This window comes from Stegodyphus dumicola, chromosome 11 (assembly GCF_044657685.1).
Source record: "Stegodyphus dumicola isolate Sdum_Otavi_A_Nest chromosome 11, ASM4465768v1".
NCBI lineage: Eukaryota > Metazoa > Arthropoda > Arachnida > Araneae > Eresidae > Stegodyphus > Stegodyphus dumicola.
Genome location: NC_140778.1, coordinates 72,615,320 through 72,639,681, shown reverse-complemented (window position 1 = coordinate 72,639,681; position 24,362 = coordinate 72,615,320). Strand labels below are relative to the sequence as shown.

The 24,362-nt window shown below is 32.3% G+C and overlaps 1 protein-coding gene across 1 annotated transcript in view; it reads right to left on the bottom strand.

Moving 5' to 3' along the window:
* The window catches only part of Gad1 (glutamate decarboxylase), a 111,173-nt gene that overhangs the window by 26,018 nt on the left and 60,793 nt on the right, over positions 1-24,362 (bottom strand). The window contains exons 3-8 of the mRNA XM_035364643.2: positions 23,129-23,219; positions 22,945-23,051; positions 22,745-22,860; positions 22,499-22,578; positions 14,795-14,966; positions 9,123-9,187 (exon numbers count right to left, since the gene is read on the bottom strand). Coding sequence (XP_035220534.1) covers positions 9,123-9,187; positions 14,795-14,966; positions 22,499-22,578; positions 22,745-22,860; positions 22,945-23,051; positions 23,129-23,219 — 631 coding nt within the window. The remainder of the gene's footprint in view (positions 1-9,122; positions 9,188-14,794; positions 14,967-22,498; positions 22,579-22,744; positions 22,861-22,944; positions 23,052-23,128; positions 23,220-24,362) is intronic.

The window sequence follows — 24,362 nt, the reverse complement described above, 5'->3', positions numbered from 1 at the left end:
ATTCCACACCGTTTAGTGTCGAATGACAGCTAGTATTATAACTGAACCATTTTTCTCTGAAGAGCAGTCGACAGCTGGACCACTGTGATTGCAGCTCACTTAGAGTCAATGTTAAAATGTTTCGTGATACATGAACTGCAGTAACGTGGCATTTTAGATACTACGATTTTTATGCAGGGCTGGGCCCCACCTCACGTGTGTCGCACAGTTACTTAGGCAACATTTCACGAATGAAAGTCTTATAAGCCAACACTTTCCCTCTTCCCACCAGACCTCAACCTCTGTGACTCTTGGCTATGGGGTTATCTCAAAAGCACTGTTTATGGTGATAATCTAAACAATTTGGCAGAAATGAAAAATGTGATACACTGACATGTCCGTAACATTCCTCCTGATATGCTAAGAGCTGCTGTCGAGAATGCAGTAACAGGATTTGACTTACTTTCGGAAAATGCTGGACGCTACATTGAACTTGCTTTGTAACACGTTTCGGAAAATATTAAACGTATTTTAAACAGATGTTTTCGTGTCTTATTTCATTTAACAATATTGTATACAGCGCCATTTCCCCCTTGGTGGTGAGTTTTTGAACTCTTTTTTTTTTTTCCGCGGAAAATAAATTTCCATAACCTCTTTTACACGATTCCCAAGTTTGATAACATTTGGTCCGGTAGTTTTCCTTTTATGACCATTTCAAATTGGAACTTTAATTATAACCACTATGTAAATTAAACTTTAAAAGTTTGACAGTTTGGTTCAAGTCCCAGCTTTAAAAATATATATATATATAAATATAATCTTTTATATTAATCTTCTTAGAAAAAATGTTTTAAGAAGCTAATTTTTCCCTCGCGTTACAGATTGTATAAAAAAAACATGATCTTTAATATGATTTAGATTGTTTCAGCCGATATAAGAATCGGGTTACTCGGTGGTGAAGAATAAACACTGCTGGACTGTTTCATTTCTTTGTCATTTAGCAAAAAATCTTTTAATTAAAATATTTATCCTTTGGACTTTGCTCTATACTTTGTTTATAGTTAAAATGTCTAGAAAATGAAAAGCTGTCTTCAGCTGAAACACAGTTGATGCAATTGATATTTTAAAAAATTGACAAGAATGCAAAATTTATGAAAATCTAGCAATCGAAAAATCTTAATTTTCTTGTGTGAGCACTTAAAATAACTGTAGAAGGAAAGAAGAAAATTAGGGAGAAAAGCAAGCAAAAATTTGCAGGGAAAATTTGGCTCTTAGACATACCAAGATGTTTCAAAACGTTGGACGCTTTTGAATATACTTTCAGGTTACTTCAAAGAATTTAGGCGTTCAAAGAGAAAACACTTAGGCGTGTACACCAGCAAATACCATCAATTGAGCTTGTGTTATCAGAAAAGACAAAAACGATATCATTGCAGATTAAAGTGAAGAGCGACTGGTTTTAGACTATATGGTTGTATAAATTTAAATTACGTTATAGAACATCATATCGTACCATAAATGGAGAATCCCATGATTTTCTCAGTCGAATTATTTGAAGATTCAGGAGTTTATCCAGTATTGTATGTGAATGTCACCTAAAGGCGTTTTTTTTCCTCCTGATGAAACAGCGGCCGAGCGGTAAAGTCGCTGAACTCTGGTAGTTCGGTCCGAGTTTCAAATCCCGCAAACGGGCTGGCTGCATGGACGTTTTCGTGGTTTTCCCCATGTGTAACGTGTATGCGAGCCAGTTTTCCTTAGAAAGTCTTCCACGAAAGCATCCCTCCCCTTAGGCAGATAGCCCTAGTGTGCTTTGTCATAATTAAATAAACCAAAACCTATTGATGAAACCAGTCTTTTCTTTCATCTCATACCTTCAAAATGTTTAGCCTCTAAAGACTGATAAAGGGCTCTGACTAAATATTGAGGAAATGGATTGAATTGGATTATTAAGTTACGTCAAAGCAGGGTTATCTGCCTAAAAGGAAGGATGCCTTTGTGAAGAACTTTCAAAGGGAAACCAGCTGGCATACACGGTACACATGAGAAAATCTACGAAAACACCCATGCAACCAGCCCGTTTACCGGGATTCGAACCCCGGAGTGAACTACCAGTGTTCAGCGACTTTACCGCTCGGCCGTTTGTGAGCCTTTATGAAATGGAAGGCGATAACTTTATTTAAAATGATTGTCAGCAATATCAAGATATTTAGAAAAGTTGGATGCTTTTTAATATACTTGCGGAATGCCTAAAGAAAAAGAGCAAGAATAAAGTAGAATGCCTGAAGAAAAATAGAAGAAAAAATAAATTTTTGGGTAAAATTTAGTATTTGTATTTTTTTTTTTTTTTTTGAATTTAAAACTTTTTAATCTTATGATATTTGATTCTTACGATTTCAAAAATAAAATATTTGACTAAAATATGAATAACATTTAAGAAACCAAATGTAGGATAAAATTGTGTAAAGCAATGGGCACAATGATAAAACTGTTTAAAGCAGTGTATGCAAGTCATCCTAAGTTAAAATGTCGGTTATACATCTCTCTTATTTATATATATCTTTTCTGAACGGAACATTGAAAGGCGTGTTAACTATGCTTTACTGTATTTGCTCTTTTAATATATTCAGTTTTCAAACGCATCGTAATCTGGGTTACAAAGTATTCCTCCGAAAGAAACGCAATTCAAATAAATAAAATCAAATTCTGGAAAATTTATTTAAAATGCTCAGTTCGAAGGAATAAATAGAAAATTTTAAAACAATTATCTGAAGAGACAATGCAACACAAGCAATTAAAATAAAAGTATAAGAATTTAAAAATTACCTAAAATAATAACTATGACAAAAAATATATATAAAGAAAACTATTTGAAAAAAAAAATAAATAAACGCTGCACCTTTATTTACGCAGTTCGAATAGGTAAATAGAAATTTTTAAAACAGTTATTCGAAAAAAACCATGCAACTTAAACAATTAAAATGAAATTCGAAAAAGAAAAAATTACTTAAAATAATAAGTTATAATTAAAAATACAATATAAAGAATATTATTTGGAAAAAAGGAACGATGGTGACTTTTTTTCCTCTCACGGGAAAGGAAACTAGGTTGCCATATATTAAGAAGTTCGCCAAGTGAACTATTCTTGGCGCAAACTGACAAAATAGTGCCAACATAAATTTGTGAATTTCTCCGTAAATTTTGCTCCAAATTTTACAAAATTTCATATTTAGGCGTAATTTGAGTCGTAGAATCGAAATATGTAAAAAAATTGGTATGTTATTTCAGAAAAAGTCCGATTTTGTGTCAAAATACCTATGTTAGTATAGTGCTATATATAAATCTAATATATATCCTATGTCGCGCTTTCGAGACATGAAGAACGCAGTTTGAATTTTGTCAATCGGCCCAGTAGATCGGGAGATATAGGACTGTCCCATTTTTTTTTTTTTTTTTTTTGAGCAGTGTACATATCGAGCCCTGACTAATCAAGCCCTGACTTCCCTTATAATGTATTTCTCCCGCCTTCTTAGCGAGCCTTCGTGGTGTAGTGGTCTGCAGGTTCAGCGCGTAATTGAGAGGTCCGCGGTTCGATCTCTGGCGAAGTCGTTGGAAATTTTTCACTTCTCCTGCTTCCAAAAATCCCAATCCTTCCAAAAATCCCAAACACCCTAATCGCTGGTTTACCAACTTAACGTGATATCAACTATCCCATCTGTTTAACCTTAGATGAATCATTATGATAGGGTTGGACATATTGGCATCGTTCTTGAAAACATGATGTTATCAGAATAAATAAAGCAATAACCGATTAAAAGAATGAAATCATAACGAGATAATGTATCAAATGATCCTTACGTTTCAGTAAATGGCAGTATAAATAAGTGGTTTAGAAATATCCAATCTGAGTAGATTTCTCATTTCTTAGCAAATCTTAGAGGATTGTACTTCGAAGCAGTTATTCTAACCTTTCACAATACTCACGATGACAGAAATATTTGATGATCAGTTAATACTGTCCTATTTCAAAGATTTTCATGGCGAAGAAAAGGCTGATTCTATCTTTACGGACTGTGCACTTATCCATTCCAACCGTGAAACGGAATATTTACGGGTATCAATATATTCCAACTCGACTTTGTTGCGCTTTTGGAGATGAAGATGGACTCACGTACATTTTTTCGGTGACATCGATCGTCGCCCAACTCTGGTCTTCTATGCTGAAGCAAATTAAAAGTGAAGTGGGAGCACTCACCCAAGAAATACAACTACTACTAAAAATTGGTTAAAATCTATTTTAGGGTACCCCTTGGCGAAAATTTCCGATTTTTGGCGTCATTCCTGTCCCCAGTAAAATGGCGTCCAAAGCAAAATGCAATAAAACATAATTAAAACAAAAAATATATAATATCAGTAAACTGCATTTTAAATCAAACAAGGAAATAACATAAAAATGGAAATACATGTTATCTAATGTGCGCAGTACGAAAAGGAAAAAAAATTCTGTTACTACGATATGTGTGACACACAAAATTCCTTAACGGCATCCAAAAACTGACTAAAATTATCTGAACTAGAATCTGTATACTGGCGTCACCACATAACTTCACAAAAATAAGAATCAAATGTAATTCAGTTTTAATCATTTTAGTATTAGCTTCGTACACCCACATCCACTTAAAAGTTAAAATCTCAATAATACTCAAATGACTCTCCTCCAACGACGATCCCTTTCTAATGGAACGCTTTATATAGTGAGCGTTTGGATCTTTCTTGCTACAAAGCCATTCAAAGCCATTTGAACGACCTTTACGTTGGGCCATACGCATTTCCTTCGTACAAGCAGGACACTTACAATGATTATCAGTAAACCAATCAGTTAATGCTTCTTTTCCCATTCATTCCAAACCCTACAGAAACTTCAGATTAACCTTATTACAGGCAGCCATTTTACGGTGCACAGCACAAAATAAGCAATGTACGTGACATCCAACACAGAAATGGCCCACCAGCGGCCGAGCGGTAAAGTCACTGAACACAGGTAGTTCGGTCCGAGGTTCGAATCCCGCGAACGGGCTGGCTGCATGGGTGTTTTCGTGGTTTTCCCCATGTGTAACGTGTATACGAGCCAGTTTCCCTTGGAAAGTTCTTCACGAAGGCATTCCTCCCCTTAGGCAGATAGCCCTAGAGTGCTTTGCCATAATTAAATACACCACACCACACCAACACAGAAATAAGCTCTGAGAAATTAAAAGCACCTCGATGACTCATTACAACCAATCACGTCATAACAGGGTTTCTATAACATTCAACTACTCAGGTTACCATAAATAAAACAAAAACTTGGCGGTAAAGGAAACAACAACTTGGCAATAATCCAAGGGGTACCCTAAAATATAGACTAACCAAAAAAACCTGTAAGCAATAGATCATCTAAAGGAAATGAAGACGAAAATTGTGGAATTTGTTTAATTGTGATATTTAGAATATGTGCGTGATCTGTGCTTTATGACTGCAGTTAGAAGTGTTTTATTATGGTGGTTACGATGTAGGGACATTAGGTATTTTTGGAAGCAGGCAAGATGAAAAATTAGCAACGCATTCGCCGGGAATCGAACCACGGACCTCTGGAATACGCGCCCAGCGTGCAGGCTAACACACCACGAAGACGGGAGAAATACCTTATATACCTTCTTTTTAAAGGACGACTGGGGTTTTTAGAGGACCCAATCTCCAAATCCTGGGTGGGGAGAATCATCATCCACCACCCTTTTAATCCTTTCTACATCCCAACTATAGAGACATTAGGTTAATTGGAAAAGCCGGGGAGATGAAAAATGAGCAAATTCCAGGAATCGAACTGCGGACCTCTGGAATACGCGCCCAGCGTGCAGACCACCACACCACGAAGGCACGACAAGAAGGTGGGAGAAATACCTTGTAACGATATGCTAAGCATAGATATTTAATTAGCTATATTTTGACTTTGTAAAATTTATAGGCTTAATTATTTGAAATATTATACGGAAAAATAAAAATATTATCTTTATTTATTATTTATTATTATATTTTCCATAAATATTAATTTGTATTCAAAATGATGATGTAATCAAACATTTTGAAATTGCGTAAAATTTAATATATATATCAGTTTTTATATATATGTTGGTTAGATCAGTTTTGATATATATATGTTGATTTACTTAATATTTTATTTAAAATGCTGTACAGAATTATTAAAGCAATAAGATTTTAGGCAATAGCATGTGTAATTTAAGTAAAAAAAGATTAGCAATGAAATATAATGTGTGTTATATTGCATGTAATGCTTCTGTACTGAGGCTATATAAATTTGATACTATTGAAACTAATTAAACACAAGTTTATGTAAAAGCTAATAAATGAAATAATGATATATATTATAATGCATAATCATGTCTAAATTATTTTCTAGAATGTGCAGCTGGATATTTCGCAACAATATATAAAATCGAAAATTTAAACCCAGTACATATTAAACCTAGAGTAAGGAGCTGGCATTATGGTAAAGTTGTCTGAATATGGCAAAGCCACGACGTCAACCTAACAGGAAGGATGCCTTCGTGGAGGACTTTCTGAGGGAAACTGGCTCGTATTGGGGAAAACACGAAAACCAATCACGCCACCAGCCTTTTCCGCATAGGTTCGAAATCTAAAGCAGGTCAAACTGCCAGTATTATTAACCACTCGGCAAACGGCGGGGCGAGCTGGCATTAAATAAAACTTTTAGCAAAAGCAATAAACTTTTGTGAATAATTAAGGAAAAGTATCAAGTTTTGAAATTCGTAAGTGCAAAGGGGTAAAAAGTGCCCTTTCTGCAGGAAACGATGTACAGGAAAATGTAACTTCTTCTTTAAATTAAAAACCTTAGCTATGTACCACGTTTTTTTTTTGCATTTTTTAGCTATGTACCATATTTTTTTGCATTTTCTTGAGCTTACTGAATTTCAAGCATCATTCCAGCTTGAGACTTTTTCTTATTCAGATGTTTCAGATTCAGAGATAGAAAAGTGATTCTCTCTGACCTTTTATTTATGCAGAATCTAGTTACATGCAGAAATTGTGAGAAAGAAGGGAAAACACAAAAGCAAAGCTGACGTAATTTCAGATTTCATTGTAATTAAAATGGGTTTCCATTGTAATTAAAAAATTTAATGCTGGCAACTAAAAGGGAATTTTATTTGTTAATTCCTCTACAGACAGTAAATTGTTTGCATTAATTTCTTAAAAGTACTTTTTTTCTTTTCTTTACAGGTACGTTTTCCACTAAGATAAGTATTTCCTTATTTATTTCATAATGAAAAAGAATGCGATAATCTGCCTTAAATAAATCCAATATTAGTATTTATTTCAGATTTCTTAGCTATAAAAAGAAGGATTATTCCACAGTAATTACTGTTTGAATAAGGCATTGTTTGTCTTTCTTTTCTCTCTAGCAATTGTAAATACATGTCTTTCATGCATACTACACATAGAAGTTTCTACACGTAAATGAGAAGATTAAAAATGGTAAATTTCAAATAAAATATAAATTTATAAATTACGTAAATTATTATTATTATATTTAAATTTACATTATATAAATTTCAAATAACCGCTGGCTGGAGCTTAAAAAATGCGCAGTCTGCCACATGTGAGGTCTAATTTATCTATATTGGATTCCCATATGTTTGCTCCCCGAGAAAGATATAAGGCTTGCTGGTGTCAATCTACAGCTATAACTAACAAAGAACTTCCGCTAAACACTTTACTGATTGAAAGCTGTTTGTGCTTGCTATTTCCGTCGATTTATGTTTTGTAGAACAAAAATAGAGAAAGTAAACAAATCATCAGTCCATTGAATTAAAAAATAATATTTAAACAAAGTAGAAAAGGAGATGAATATATAAATATATATATTTTTTAATTTGCCTAGGACCGGCAAATTAAATTCTATCCGTGGGCTGGATAGAGCTTTCCGGCGGGCCGTAGTTTACCCATCTCTGCACTAAGTATTAAAATGCTTTTCGTTGTTTTAATATTTACATGATGTTATGTGTATCAACACTTTTTTCATTATATGCAAAAGGTAACTTTTAATTTTATTACATGCCACTATCATTATGTTAAATACTTGCTGAAATATATTTCAATAATGATTTCATTAATGTAAATATTAAGAAACATATTTAAATTAAAAATCCTTATGAAACTTTAATTTTTTAAATCATAAAAGTTATGGAAACTTTTTCTCTTACTGTGTATGAAAAGGAATTCCCACTTTAATTTTCAACAAGACTTCTCCCCAACTACTCAAGGATTTCTGGCGACGAAAGGAGTTCTGTTACACATAATGCAGAATTCAACTACACACAGTACCGGAATTCAATTATGCATAGTACATAGTCAGTCAAAAACATAGAACGATTCCGTTACGTACAGTATACAACTGAAATTACACACAGTACCGAAGATTATCTCATTTGTGGCTGTGACTAGAACTACGACTTCTCTCAAAAAATGAGAAGTTCCAGAGTCGAGCTTAGGTGAGATTTAGCTGAATTTAAGTACTGTTAATAGTAGTATAACAAATAGAATTAATAATTAATATTAATAGTAAATAATATAATATTTCTATTTAAAGCTAAATATTAAGTAATATTTTAATGTGTTAATATTAAGACCTTAATTATTAAATTAAAATACTAAATATTAGACATTCAGCACATTCATATTAATATTGAAATATTAAATTAATAATAAATGATGAAAATTCTAAAAATGACATTTAATGGAAATCTGGTTCCTTTTAATACGAAAATAGCAATAAGATGCTTCCTTTAACATTCAATTAATTTTTCCTGAAGCTTAAAGAGAACACAAAGCGTCTCATCATCTCGCATCCAAAGCGTCTCATTTCAAAATGTCCAACAGTTTTATTTAAAACCAGATTACAAATACCAATTACTCAACTTAAATGCCATCATGAAAATCTTAAATTAAAATTTAAAACTATCTTTAAGTTCCTGCCTCTATATTTACTTATTATGGTTCATATTAAGATAGAAAATAATTTCTAATTTAACTTAATTTTGTTTAGTTAATTAATATTAAAATCAGATTTTAACCTTTCAACGCCATTCATTCTTGAGCGGTATTTTCTGGAGAGTAGAACTCCTCCTCCCCAGGCAGCCTGAAAATAAAAATAGTTTAAAAAATTAGTACGAGTGAATAAACTTCACATGCTCTTCAAAGAATTATCATCTCTTTTTTAAAATATTTATTGTGTATAACTGTTTGAAAGCCTTATGCTACAGAATGTGAAAATGGATTTCAGAATTAAGTTTAAGTATTTCTAATGATAGTATAGTCTCTAATACGAAAGAACTTTGGACTGACTTCTAGAGAAACTATCATGATGACATAAAAAGAGTGACCGATACTTTCAGCAAAATGTATCACGAAAAAATAAGGGAAAGGCTTCTGCTCAAATCTTAATTCAAGAAGAAGCTTTACATCACTTTGTAAGGCATATTTTAATTTTATAACAGTTATTTTAATTTAATGCTTCTTTCCTAGCTTAACTCGTTTCAACTTACAACTTCCTACCAGAATGAGTTTTTAGAAGCTCGTTTAATACAACTGAGGAAGAGAATAGTATTAAATTCAAGTTCAACTGACTTCGAGAGAAAGAGTTATGATTCCTGAATAGCGCACGTTTCCCTTTGTGCTACGTCGCTCTGAGCTGTTGTTACGCTCGGCCGTAGTATTACGTGCCTTTTGATAGTTCGCCGGCTAGTTTAAAATTGCTGGCCACCTACATTAGAACTGTGTTAGCTTCGGCTAAATCTCTTTTTAAGCCTAAGTGGAGGCTTTGCTGTACGCCCGAAGAAAGGGGCCGACTATTAATCTTACTTTGAGTGAATAAAGGGTAATTAACCCCTTGGCCTACACGATATCTACCAGTTGCGCGAGCTATAGTAAACAAGAGAGTCGGTCGTGCGCCGCGCCATTCAACTGTTCAGCCGTGTACCCGAACTGGCGCAAAATGTATACTTTTCATGACATATATATTTCAGAGTAACGAAAGGAATTGTGAAATAATAAACAATGTTTGAGTACAAAGAGTAATTTTAAGACATCTAGGGTGTAATCATAACCAATTGATCAGTTGACAAAAATAGTTGCATGAACCCATCATGCAACTATTTTTGTCAACTGTGACTAGAGGTTTTCTTAATTCTTTATACGAAATTATATTTGAAACGTGTGAACGTAACGAAGCTTCACCGGGAATTAAAGTAACAGATCATCCAGTTTCGTCAGAAACAAGTGAAAAAAAAAAAAAAAAGAAGAACACTAAGGTTCCAATCAAAGGAAAAATATTCGATGTAGAATAACTCCAATCGCTTGTTCTAATAATAATACGCGGCATTTTATGCACAAATTCCTCACCACGAGTCAGACTCGTAACTTTTGTTTATGACACAAATTCTTTACCATGAGACAGACTCGTGGCTTTTGTTTATGGCACAAGTTCTTTATCACGAGTCAGACTCATGGCTTTTGTTTATGGCACAAATTATTTACCACGAGTCAGACTCGTGGCTTTTGTGTATGACGCAAATTCTTTACCACGAGTCAGATTCGTGGCTTTTGTTTATGACACAAATTCTTTATCACGAGTCAGACTTGTGGCTTTTGTTTATGGCAGAAATTCTTTACCACTAGTCAGACTAGTGGTTATAGGCCAAAGGGTTAACTCAAGAAGGGTAATTAGCCTTTTTGGATTTACGCTTTCTGTTCTCGGAACTAAGCGATTACTCGCTTAGCAGTTCACTAGATTCCTCGACATTTAATTTAACAGAACAGGAACTCTCTAACTTATATATAAAAAAAAAACCTAATTTTCTTGTGATGTAAACGCTCAGCTAGTAGTTGAAAGCTCTGTGGTTCGAACCCTGGTGATAGCTTAATTGATTTTTTATATTTCTTGATGCAGAATATCTAATGGTCCCTATAATTAATCTTACAATTTATAATACAAAACTATAAAATTCGAAAACAAATTTTTTCTGTCACTTAAGCAAAATTAATTTAAAGGCGTCAATATAAAACTTTTATGGTTTCATCCGGAAGAAAAAAGAATGTTGAATATAAAAAAGGTTAATATTAATTTTCTTTCTAGAACTCAAAATGAATAATAAAACTCTATATCAACAAGTATTCTATAATCTACAGCGAGGAATTAATGTTTGAAGCATCCATGCAAATTTCAGAAATAATTTGAAGATGCCGTGTCAGTATTTTAAAATTAGCATTTACGTCTAATGAAATGAAATTAGGGTAAAAGTTTAACCCTGAAAACATCTGAAGAAATAATGTTTTAATCTTCCTTATTAAATAAAGATATCCACTAGATAAGTTGTGTAATTTGCTTTTGCTAATGAAACTGAAACTTTGTATTTCTTGGGATAAAAGAACGATTATTCATAACAAGGTGTAACTATTTGGAGAGGAGGGGAAAAAAGCATGCGTATTCTCTGTGTTTGTAAAGACTAAATTTTTAAGTAATTATTGTGACACACACAGGGTCTTATATGATATTAAAAAATAAATAAAACAAGGTCTCCATATATCAAAATATAAGAGAACAGATTAAGCAAAAAATTGCTTTAAAAAATTAGGTGCTACATGTTTTGAAACATCAGTTCATGGGGTTGGTACAACGAGATAATGTAAGAAGATAGCCACATTTTTTAACTGTGTAACAAAACTTTAATATTACCAAAAATGTATTCAAACCAATTAATAACCTTACAGTTTTGAACATTATGTAGCTAAGTGTTCATTAATGTAGTCCTACCAAAAATGCACAGCAAACAAATTTAAACAAATCACTTTAAAAATTATGCTCTTATTAATTAATAAATTTGCTTCATTTCAAGACCTTAGCTCTCTTTATAAAGTAAACTTTATTTCCTGTAGCATAAATGCTTATTTCTGCACCACTTCCTTTTTTTTTTTACTTTTATTTAATTTTCGATTATTTAACTAGTACTAATCGTTAATTGATACGTGAACTATAAACGTACTTCGCATAAACGTACTTGCATCGTTAAAATAAAAGCAATGAACACGCTCTTTTTCTATCTTTCAAACAGTAGCAAGCAGGTGGACAGAGGGTAAAAATTTTTGCTTCATGCTTTTGTGTTTCATACAAGTAATTACAGTTTGCATTTGCATACTGTTAAATATTATGCGTTATATATGGCAATTTTTTTTAAGTCTCTTTCACTGGTTCCTTAAAATTTAGATTATTTTCGCGACTTTATTACAGCTTCCGAAATGTTACCAGTTTAACAAAATTTTAGAACCCAATTTTTAAAATGTTCTTCTTTTTTTTTTTTTTTTTTTTTTTTTTTGGATTGTTATAATTTATTCATATAATTGACTTCTTAACTTTAGACAATTTTATTAAATTAATTTAATTTATTTTACTTTTATGTTTGGAACTTAATCTCTGCTCTTGGCTGCCTTTGATTTACTTTTTTTTTTTTTTTTTTTTTTTTTTGCTGAAATTGAACCGTACTTTCCTTTTTAATCACATAGGGTTTGGACTACATTAACAACTGATTTAGTAACCTCATTTCACCTCAATTTTTAGAATCTGTTAATTTCAAAAACGATTATTTTATTAAAATTTCCTTTGTATTGTTCAGAAATATGGCTGTCTTGTTAAATTATCTCATGGCACCAACTTCCTGAACAGGAGCTGCAAGATATTTTCGTTTAATTTTTTTTTTTCGTTTTAATTTTTGAAATACTTTGGTTTATTCTTTAATTTTTTTTCGACTTCTTACTTTACAGTATTAAAAGTTCTTGTTTTCTAGAAAAATTTTAATTCATTCATTTTATTTATATTATCATAGCTACTAAATTTACTTCAGCTTTTAGTGCATCATTTAATTTAAGTTTCTATTTTCGCTTATTCCTTTCATTTTATTTCATTTTTAATCCAAAGGGACTATTGTTTTTATTTTGCGATTTTGCGTCGGAACCTTATAAACGGCGTATCACCAATCGTTGCCACCAAATACTACCGCCCTGTATTACATTTGAAGAAATTAAATAATAAAGAATCTGCATAAATGTATGCATGTTTCTTGCATTGTGATAAAACAACAGTACCTAGAGCCATCCAATTTTGAATGACGTAATCCTACCGCGAATATGGGCACCTGGGAAGTCCAAATTTGAAATTTGGAATTTGTTTTTTAATCGATTTCATATTTTGTAAAATTTTAACGAATTTTTGATTAACAAACTCAAGTATTTCAAAGCGAGGAATGGGAACGTTGAACAGAAAAAACGTTTTTATCTCCAGCGCGTGAGACTGCGCATCGGAAATTCTAAAGGTATGCTCAATTTAAAATTATTTTGCGACATTGCTCTTGAACTATATTTTATGGTTTAAGTGCGAAGAACATGATATTTAATAAATAAAGGTAACACACAAAATGTTAAAAATACGCCTCTTTGGACGTAATTTAAAATCTGAAACTTTCTCTTCCTTCATTTGCATTTAACCGCGATTCTGAAAGCACTGGCAGAAAATTTGTAAGCTGAAATTAGAAGTGATAGTAAAGTGGCTTTAACTAAACATTTAAATGAAAAAAAAATTTTTTTTAGTACAGTTTTGCCATTGCTTGCTTTGAAATCGTTGAGTTTTTTAATCAAAAATTGATTGAAGTGTTACAAAATATGAAATCGGTAATAAAACAAATTTCAAATTCCAAATTAGGACTTCCAGATCTCCATATTCGGTGGAAGATTACGTCGTTCAAAATTTGATGACTCTATGTACTGTTGTTTTATTACAATGCAAGAAACATACATACATTTACGCAGATTTTTCATTATTTAATTTCTTTAAATATAATACAAGGTTGTAATATTTGGTGGCAACAAATTAAAAAGTGACTCACCGTTTATAGTGAATCAACGCAAAATGCCAAAACGAAATTAATAGCCCTTCTGGGCAAATTGTCCCCTTTGGTCTAATAAAATAAAACAAAATAGGAAGAAAAAAAAAACACAGTTCCAAATATTTTAAATTTAATTGCATTCTCAAGTCTTTTTCTATACATACTACATTCTATACATAAAACTAGTATAGAATAAGGAGATTAGCATACAGCCAAAACAATAACAAAAAATGTTCTTTTCAAACAATTCCTTTTATACCCTAAAATATCTGGAAAATTTCTTTGAAAAATGAGGGTCTTAAAAAACTAAACATGTCTAAAATATATGGACTGGTTTGTGTTGAGCTGCCATCTACTATAAATAAAGAAGGTTCAGAGTAACCTATAGTAACTTATAAATCCTTTTTTCATTCAATTTTTCTGTGCGTACAGAAGGAAATTTTTAGGTGTGTCCAGACCGGGCACACTGTGCCGCAAAGGGTTAAGATTGCTTTTGTGAAATTTACGCGAATCAAGTGAGAATTCGATGAGATAATATTCATTATTGAAGGCGTATTTCTCTACAATAGACAGGAAATCTAAATCTATGCTTTATTTTTAATTTAAAAACCTTTTGTTTCCTCAACTATGAATATATGTTTGTTAATCATCATGTTGAATCTTAGCATAAACACACTGGTTTACTATCTTTCACAAGTATTAAGGAATACATGTAATGTTTAATACTGAAAATATTAAATAACTTTGCTCATGCAGTACTCTAAAACGCATCATCAGAAAATTTAAAACAGAAATACTCAATATTCACTTACATCAACGTGAAGCCAGAGGCCATATTTATCACAAATATCAGCACACGGCTCTATCGGATCAAAAGCTCCAAGAACTGTCGTCCCAGCGGTACAACACACAAAAAATGGTTTGTTACCTTTGGCTTTATCAGCAAGGATGCATTTTTCCAACTCTTCTGGAATCATGCGGCCCCTGATTGAAAAAAAAAAAAATTAAATTCGTTTTGCAGATTGAGAATTCTTTTATATATTCTTAATTTACAAAAAATGACAGTGATCAGAAGTTATTAAGGAACAATACCCAGAAGTAAAAAACAAAAGTTTGTGCGCTAGGATTTAGGATTTAAGATCGGGGAAGATGGGCATCACACCTTTACCATTTGGTTAATTGGTTTAGCGCCGTCTTCCTACTACGTGATCCCAGCCGTTTATTGGTATTAACAAAATAGATACATAATTTGGAATCAATACATAATTTGGAATAACCCATAGTTTGGAATGTAATACAAAAATTTGGAGCATAATGTATAAAATAACACAATAATAAATGTACAGAATTTTGAATGTAATACAAAAATTTTAAACATAATATATGACATAACTCCTTAAAATATGTACGGAATTTTGAACATAATTGCGACGAAAAGAAATGCTAGTAACGAAGAGCAGTTTATAGTTCCAACAAAATCCTCAGTTCAAAATCTATGGTCCATAATCTATAGATATAGTAAAAAAACTATAGATCAAAGTCTGTAAATAAAATTTTATGTTTATGTAATTCATATATATAGTTCAAATTTTTAGATTTTGCAAATATACAAATAGTTCAAATAGTTCATGTGCAAATATAGTTCATATTTCAAAATGTTTATGTATATAGTTCATATACGTAGTTCAGGTATTTCTAATAAAGAGTTCAGATATATAAAAAAATTGAAGTTTCTAAAATATAAATAGAATTAAAGTTTAAATAAATTGTAGTTTATCCTACTGTTCAAATTATGGTAATTATGGTAGATGCCATGAAAGGTTCAAATTATGGGTAGATTCCATGAAATTACTTGGAATATTTGTAAAATTTTAAAATCAAGATGATGTAGTAATGCTGTGTTATGCTCGAACACCAGTATCACACCACTCCTGTATTCAATTTAAGTTTGCGTGTTAGGTGATTGTTAGAGAAATTAACGAGCTTCGTTGTCAGCATTTAAAGCAATCTCAGTTTTTCCTTAACTACCATTACCTTTTAATTGCGCAATAAAGCTTCTCTAAATTATTACAATGCAATATGATGTACCAGTTTTAGTCGTAGCTTAAATTATTAGACGATAAGTTTAAAAAAAACAGGATCCCTTTATTATTATTCAGGAGAAATAGCAGTTACAAAATGAGATATCCGGAGAAATTAGAATAACTAATAATAATAAGAATTACTAATAACTTTTTGTATGATGTTTACTGCATCATTGCATTAAAGAAAAATCTCCGATATTCTTTTGCGAGTCATTTTATAGCCTCTGGAAAGGCGGAGCTTCCAAGAAATGACGTCAGCCTCGTCAGCCAATCCAGTTCGCTTTAAATACTTCCAGAACATTCTATAACTGTACGTGTAGAAAAGGCGGGAAAAACAACTTGACTACGGGGCTGTGGATTTAATTCCACGTACTTTCAAATAAGAAAACGTCGCCATTAAAAATGAAAAGAACATACAGTTAAAATTTTAAGTGTATTCTTGATTATGGAATTTTATTATTACATATATATATAGTTTTTGGCGAAGTTTTATCAATTAATTTATAAAAATATTTCGAATACAGTTTCAGTTGTCTGTTTCGGCGAAACGCGATATGAAGTTAGCTTGATTCGAAAATCATTAAAAATAATTTCCCCTGAAGAGCCATAATGAGATTCGAATTAGGCTAATCTACCATTTACCGCTTCTTTGTTTATATATTTTTGCTTAAATCATTTGTCGCACTTTAATTCTAATGTTTAAAATATGCCTTACTTTGATTAGCATATTGCTTACAATTAGTATTGAATTTTATTTGTAAATATTCAAGTGTTTATATTGTTTATTTAATCTTTATTACACATTTCATTGCACTTTATTTTACTTATGTTAATATTTTCAAGGAACCACAGTATCTAAGCAACTTTTTTCTAAATTTTGGAGCGCAATGCGCAACGTTTTTGACCACATAGGTCTTTTATCGTTTGTTCTCTTTTCTTTAATTATATATATATATATATATAAAACAAAGAACTCATTTTTATTTTGAACTTAATTTGTATTAAAAAAGTACAAATCAGGTTCAAAATGAAAACTTTTCTTATTGTTCATTTGCATTTAAATTTGGGCAACGGCGCTTTTCAGTTCCAGTTCCATCCTGCAGAGGTTGGGCTGATAAATACACATATTGACTTATTTTTTCTGATTTAAAATTAATTCCATATAACCAAACATTTAATGGTTCAGAAGCAGATTTCTTCTTTTGCGTCTTTCGTTACACCAAGCCCCTGACAGAAATGTACCGGGAGATGTAAAATGTATTAGTTCTCATTAGGCTTGCACCTATCTAACGTAATTTTGTAATTTTGTAAGAATTTTGTTCTTGTACAGTGGTGGTTTATCTAGGAGCTTTGGAACAATTATCATCTTCTAGTTAATATCTAGCATCTGAAAACAACACTTTTTGTGCCATATTATTACTCCAGAATTGAATATATCTGGATTTACTTTAATAATACTTAAAATGCGAAACAAATATTGCTAAAAAGTATACAGGCTTTAGAAAAAAGACGTCAAAAATGGGAAAATTTCTGAAAGCAAATGCAGCTTGTTTATCCAGTGGACCGGCCGCCTCGCTGTCGGTGGAAAGAAAGGAAAGAAAGGAAAGTCTTATCGAATTCAATTTTCTTCATTCTGTCTATTCCATTTATTAGTTCGTAGTTGAATATCGAGAAGCAGATGTACTGAAATGCATTTGGGGATTTCCGAAAATGTACTCAAAGTCTTCTGGATAAAAAAAGTAACATTTCTATGTATTTTTCTCTGTTTATAGGACTTTGTCCGGAAGGAATTGCAATATGAATTAAGCAGGTTCTCTTAACATGAGATTGTCACAGTTTTGAATTAAATTTTATTGAATTCAGTAACCTTTTTGAATTCAATTTTCTTAACATTTGCACCTGATTGCAGCTCTGTCAACTCTGCATTTACAAGTTCGCAGCTGAAAGTTGTGACCCTAATGTACTGAAATAGAATTGGTGATTTTTGGAAATACGCTTCTTCTCAAAATCTCAACCAAAAAAAAAAAAAAAAAAAAAAAACTTAGCCAATATCGAATATTTTTCTCTCTTTATGTGAATTAAATAATTTCTTTTAACAAGAGATCCTCATAATTTTAATTCAATTTCGAATGTTTTTATTATTATTATTAATTATCTGCTATCGGACAGAATGACGCGTATTCAGTTTATAGCAGTCATATAAAATAAAAATCAACCAATCGATTTTCCTTTTCAGATTCCACATCACAAGTGTTTTTCCTTTGTTTCTCTTGTACGACACGCTTAGGGACGCAATTTTGACATATTAATTGCGCAGCAACCGATACTAAATTTTTTCTCAGTTAAGTTTTCGGATTTTATATGGGACATATAACAGAAGAGTTAATGGTAGTATTTTGACTTCTCGATTTTTCCACAATGAATATTTTACCGTACAATTCTGGTAATATCTCGAAATCTTTGGAATGTTGTAATATTATATGCACGATAAAACTGAGCAGATCCGACAGTTTCTATTAACCATTTTACCCCTCTGATGTCCTTTTTACTTATGGTTCAAATAAAAATTATTATTTACCGTAGAAATTCGATTATCCGTCATTTTCTTTTTGTCATTTTATCTATCATTTTGTATCTGCAAATAGAACGAATCCACCAAAAAACAAAAAATAAGGATAAACACATACAAAGGAAAGTATTTTAAAATAGGGCATATTGTACAATGAAATATGATTGATACATCACCACAATTTAAATAAAATGCTAAAGTACTATCCTTAAAACTATAGTGTTGCACTATCGATCAAAACCATAAAGAAAAATTTATTATTGCAGTATTGTTTCGATAATTATAAGAAACTAAGCTCATTATGAATAGTATATCAGGCAGTTTGCGAAATTTCCAGTACCAGTGCACCAAACTTCAACAGGAAATTATCCTTGTATTCGAAAATTAGAAAACATACTGAGCTAAAGTGAGCTACGTGAGTCATGCTAATGACTTTTCAAATTTATTATGTTTGGGATTTACTTTAAATATTATATTATTACGTTTTTTTCCCCTTCCTTTACGTTACGTATGTACGGGGTTCGTGCGGATTTGGTGAGAAAAACGACGACACTTCATGAAGTATCGCAGCACACTTTATTGGCCAGTATTATTCAAAACAACTCAATAACACATTTACACAGTCGTCGAAGATCTACTATAAACTCGCTGGAGCAATCAGCGACACAGCCTTCAGGTTATCAGGCTATAATGGTGGAGACAGCTTCACTGCAAAGTACCAGAGTACAGCTCCGGACTCTGATCGGTCGTACTCGGAACACCACGTACTCTCGAGACTCTCCACACTACAACTCGCGTTGCACTCACCGATACACTAGAGTACAGCTCCCGGCTCCTCGGTTCAGTCGTTCCCGGAGCTCAGCACACTCTCTCGACGATGCACTAACAGCGATACACTAAGAGCCTCTTTCGGTGCACTCGACGACCCAGTCGGTACTCGCTGACCGACTGTGAACTCGATGGGCTCTCTAACTCCGCACAGACTGACTAACTCTCCGCGTACCAGCAGGGTTTATATAGTTGTGTTCGAGAACATTCTGGGCTAAACCGGTAAGAATTCGTTCCAGAAGGTTCTCCACCCGTCATGGCATAAAACCAATTTTGTCGCCAAATGGGCGATTTCTCGCCAAATGTGGCAAGCCTGCCATTTTATGTCAACCCTAAAACATGCTTTGCGGGGAAGCTATCTTATCGCGAATGGACATTTCGTAACAATATGCATCTATTTCGAACGATTGGAAAATTTTGAGAACCCTGAAAAATACAGCTCAGTTTTAAACCAAAATAACCTTGCATGCATTATCGTCTTCCTGCCTGACACAGCTTAAGCTGAACGTTCAGAACAGAATGCTTTTAGCCACATGTCTAACTTCATCCCTTTCAATGAACGAACTTTATCTTTTCCAACAAAACAACTTCAACAAAACGTGTCTCCTGATGTATGAAAGAAATTAGAATCACTGGCAGGGTCTAAACAGGCTGATAAGCACCATACCCCAAGTGGAACAGCTGATCTGTAGATGGAGCAAAGTAAAGCAAAGTACTGCTTGTTGGCTTTCTTAGGATTTATAGTACCTTATACATTGTAGTCTGATTTAACAGGTACTATGAGAAGGGGCGGAATCATGTGCTTAAATAAGCAACTGAGAAAGAAATGATTAAAGGTGAAAAATATTTCACCCTCATGTCCCATTCACACCTGTTTGTGTTATTAAACCTAAATCTACACAAGTATGCTGGAAACAGATCGTGCCTCAAGGTTTGTCAGAGAGAGACTAGAATTTCGTAGGCTGGGTTCGTAGGCTTTTGGGAGAAGTTAACATGTAGGAAGCTAGCAATTTCCTGAATACCTGTGATAACTTCTTCAAATCCTTTTTTATACCTGGACATTTTTAATCTTTATTGTTTCAAAATGAGATAATTTCGTATCGTGGTAATTCGCTTTCGCTACCACTTTCTTATTTGTAAAAAAATTCTCAAGAAATAAACAAACAGAGAATCTACTGTTCCTAAGATATTCTCTAGTAAAAGTACTAGTTTGGAGACAAATCAAACTAATTTTAGTATAATACGGAAAATACTAGTAATAAACATAACAGAAATTTTTGGAAATATGAAACAGTGATTCAGAAATTGAGTTCAGTTCAAGACCTAGCGAAGATCATGTAGTATTGTAGCCACTTAAGTTACACCCTTCTTATTTCTTCAGATCGGTTAAATTTCATTGCTACTGTTCACACATATTGAGTATGTTGTGGCGAGAAATGTGAGAAAAGTGTCTCCTAATTCATTTACACGGATCACTTTAAAGAGCGAAATTACTGCTCAATTTTTTATAAAAAGGGTCTGCATTAAATGTATTTTAGCAATATACTTTTATTTATGCTATTCTTAAATTACTGAAACCAGTACTATTAGTTAAGATACAATAACACGCCGAACAAGTATCAATTTAGAAGTCAAACAACAAAATCAGCGTTATATTTTCAAATTTTCACAGACTAGTTTCGATGGTTTTACCGAACTATCATCCTCAGCTACAAAAACGCAGCTACTGGCGTCATCTGTTGATGAAACCAGAATTAAAACATAATTTCTTTCTTTTTCTTGTTACTCTTTTCTTTTCTTTCTTTCTTTTCATAATTTCATTCTTTCTTCTTTCCTTTTCTTTTTATCTATGTTATCTTATCTAATTAAGCTATCTTATCTCGTTCATTTGTGTTTTTGCAGCTGAGGAGGATGGTTCGGTAAAACCATCCAAACTAGTCTGTGAAAATTTGAAAACATAACGCTGATTTTTGCTGTTTGACTTCTATATCAATACTATTAGATTGCAAAATAAACTTACTGTAAAGTAACATAGTACTGTAAAGTAACATACTTCTGAAAAAAGTCAACCACTTCAGTCCAGTGCGAAAGCCGTCATTAATCTAAAAATATATTAGTTGCTCTCTTTTTCTTGAAATAAAATATGTAGTTTTTAAGCTTTTTAAAAATGAGTTGTCACTAATGCTAAACAGCTTTTATTAGAAAAAAAATCTTAAATTTTTAATACAACTTTCCTTGAATTAAGATCGTTAATCTAAATAAAACTAGTATAAATTTATATTCGAATTTTACCATAATTAAGATACAAAGAATAAGCCTACCTGCAAAAATAACAGAAATTGTTATCAATTATCAAAGATCATTATATCATATTTATGATACTTTTCAGGGCGCAACGAACTGAAGCGGGGATTTTATCATAAATGCTATTATTGGATTAAGGGCTGTCAGAAACCCATATACCCACAACGTTAAATTGGCCATTTTCGATGTACCTTTTCTTAAAATCTGCTGTAGATACACCCTTGAAATTTTTTGTGTAATTAAAGTATATCTATTCGATTATACTGAAACGAGCTTTTGAATCCTTTTGAATTTTAGACTGATTTACAGAATATTTTGTTAGGCATAGTAAAATTTAACACTTTTCTCACACAAAAAATTAAAAAATCAAATTTTCCTTAGTTTATCACAAAAAGCTCATTTCAGTAAATATTAGGAAACCTAATAAATAGGCCATAACATTTTCAGATACCTGTGAGCAGTAGTTCCTTAGAAAAGGTAAAAAAAAGTCACGTTTGTAAAAAAAAGTCACGTTTGAGAGAAAAACGGCGTTTTTTTATGTAAAAATCCTCATTTATCAAAGCATTCGATGACAAATTAAAACTAGATTTTTTACAGTTCAAATTTTCATAGAGACGAAAGAATGGCATTTTTAGAAAGATGGAAGTGTAGAGAATTTGAAAATGCAAAAATCCGAAGTCACCATTTTTTGAGTTCCAACATCCCTTAAATACATATAAGCTTTTACTCACCTGGAATCGCAGCGAACCTCAATAACATTGTCAGTACCCAGCCCCATCACCATACCAGCGCCTTTCATTGAGTAATGGCTCTGAAAAGAAAGAAAACGTAATTGACAGGGAAGCAATTATGTCCCAAACACTGAGCTTTCAAACGAGGCTAATATAGCACGTATTCCCATTTAGTGCAGCCAGGTTGTAGGACAGATCTTTACTATAGGCTATCGTTTTTTTAGCAGAATAAAATAGTTTCCTTACGTGTTCTGAGGTGTAGATGACAAGTTGTCCTAAGCCCATCAGTCCCTTTTGCTTGTAAGATGGAAACATACTATGTCGAGCACACAAAGCAGCGTACAAATTCGAGATGGATCCCCCTGTAAAATATTTGAGTCAAGTTTGCAATATTTTTAATGATTATGTTACTTATTGACAGATCGTAGTCTAAGAAAAATGATAACCTGGTCCAAGGATGCTATCGCCGTTATGAAAACCGATGATATCTCTCATCTTCTTGAGCGTCACCTGTTCCATTAGAATGAACACAGGAGCTATTTCGTACGTGAACCTATGGAGGAGGAAGAGAATTAAAGCAAGATCTTAAAAGTTACTGCTCCTGATATCAGATTAATATCTTTTACCCACATGTTGGTATTTGCAGTCGCAGTCAGCCATTCTCCAGCCATGGATACAATATCTAATCCACTCGAAAGTTGATTGAAGAAGTGCGGGTGACCTGACGAAAAGAACAGCAAGTATGTTTATCACTTAAATATACTAGAATAGTGTACAAGTTAAATTAAAACTAGAAAAATATTTTAATGTATGCAAAATTATTCTTTTTTGATAAATATTGCTCCATTAATGATTCATTGAAAGCACAGAGCTCCTAAAAACATGATTATTATTTGATTATCATTTATGAATGCGTAACTTTTCACTCGCAATGCTAATTTTAATAAGTATAATAAATTTGCTAACATTGTTCCCAAACTTTCGTTTTAGCTATTAAGTTATAATGATAATATTCTTTTTCTACCCATTCTAATTATTATTACGAGGAATTTTACGGAACAGTTTAATTAGTCCAAAGGGACTTGTCCCTGAAGGACTATTGTTTTCGTTTTGCGATTTTGCGTCCATTCACTTCAAACGCAGAATCACTTTTCAAACTGTTGCCATAAGCTATTATCGCCCTGTGTTGTATTTAAAGAAATTAAATAATGAAAAATCAGCATAAATGTATGTCTATTTCTCACATTGTGATAAAATAACGGTACATAGAGCTATCGGATTTTGAATGACGTTATCCTCCTACGATATGGGCATGTGGAAGACCAAATTTGAAATTTGGAATCTGTTTCAGTATCGATTTCCTATTTTGTAAAACGTTAATGAATTTTTGATTAACAAACTCAAGGATTTCAAAGGGAGCCATGGCAACGTTGCACAGAAAAAGCATTTTTATCTCCAGTGCGTGAGTCTCTCTATCGGAAATTCTAAAGATGTGCTCATTTCAAAACTATTTTGCGATATTGCTGTTGATCTGAATTTTACGGTTTAAGTGCGAAAAACGTCATATTTAATAAATAAATTTAACACGCAAAATGTTAAAAAATTGCCCCTTTGGACATAATTTAAAATCTGAAATACTTCAGATTTTCTTTTTATTTATGCAATAGTTCTACGATGTTGAACTATTGTTTTATCTATGCTGCTTAAAAAAAATTATTTTCAGTTCTACTCTCTATATATTATTTGACTTAAATTAAAACCGAATCCGTCAAAGACTTCTCCATTAAATAGTTGAATAGGTGTCTATTGAACTAAGTAAATATTTCTTGAAAGATTTGATTCTCAGAAATATTTATTAAGTATA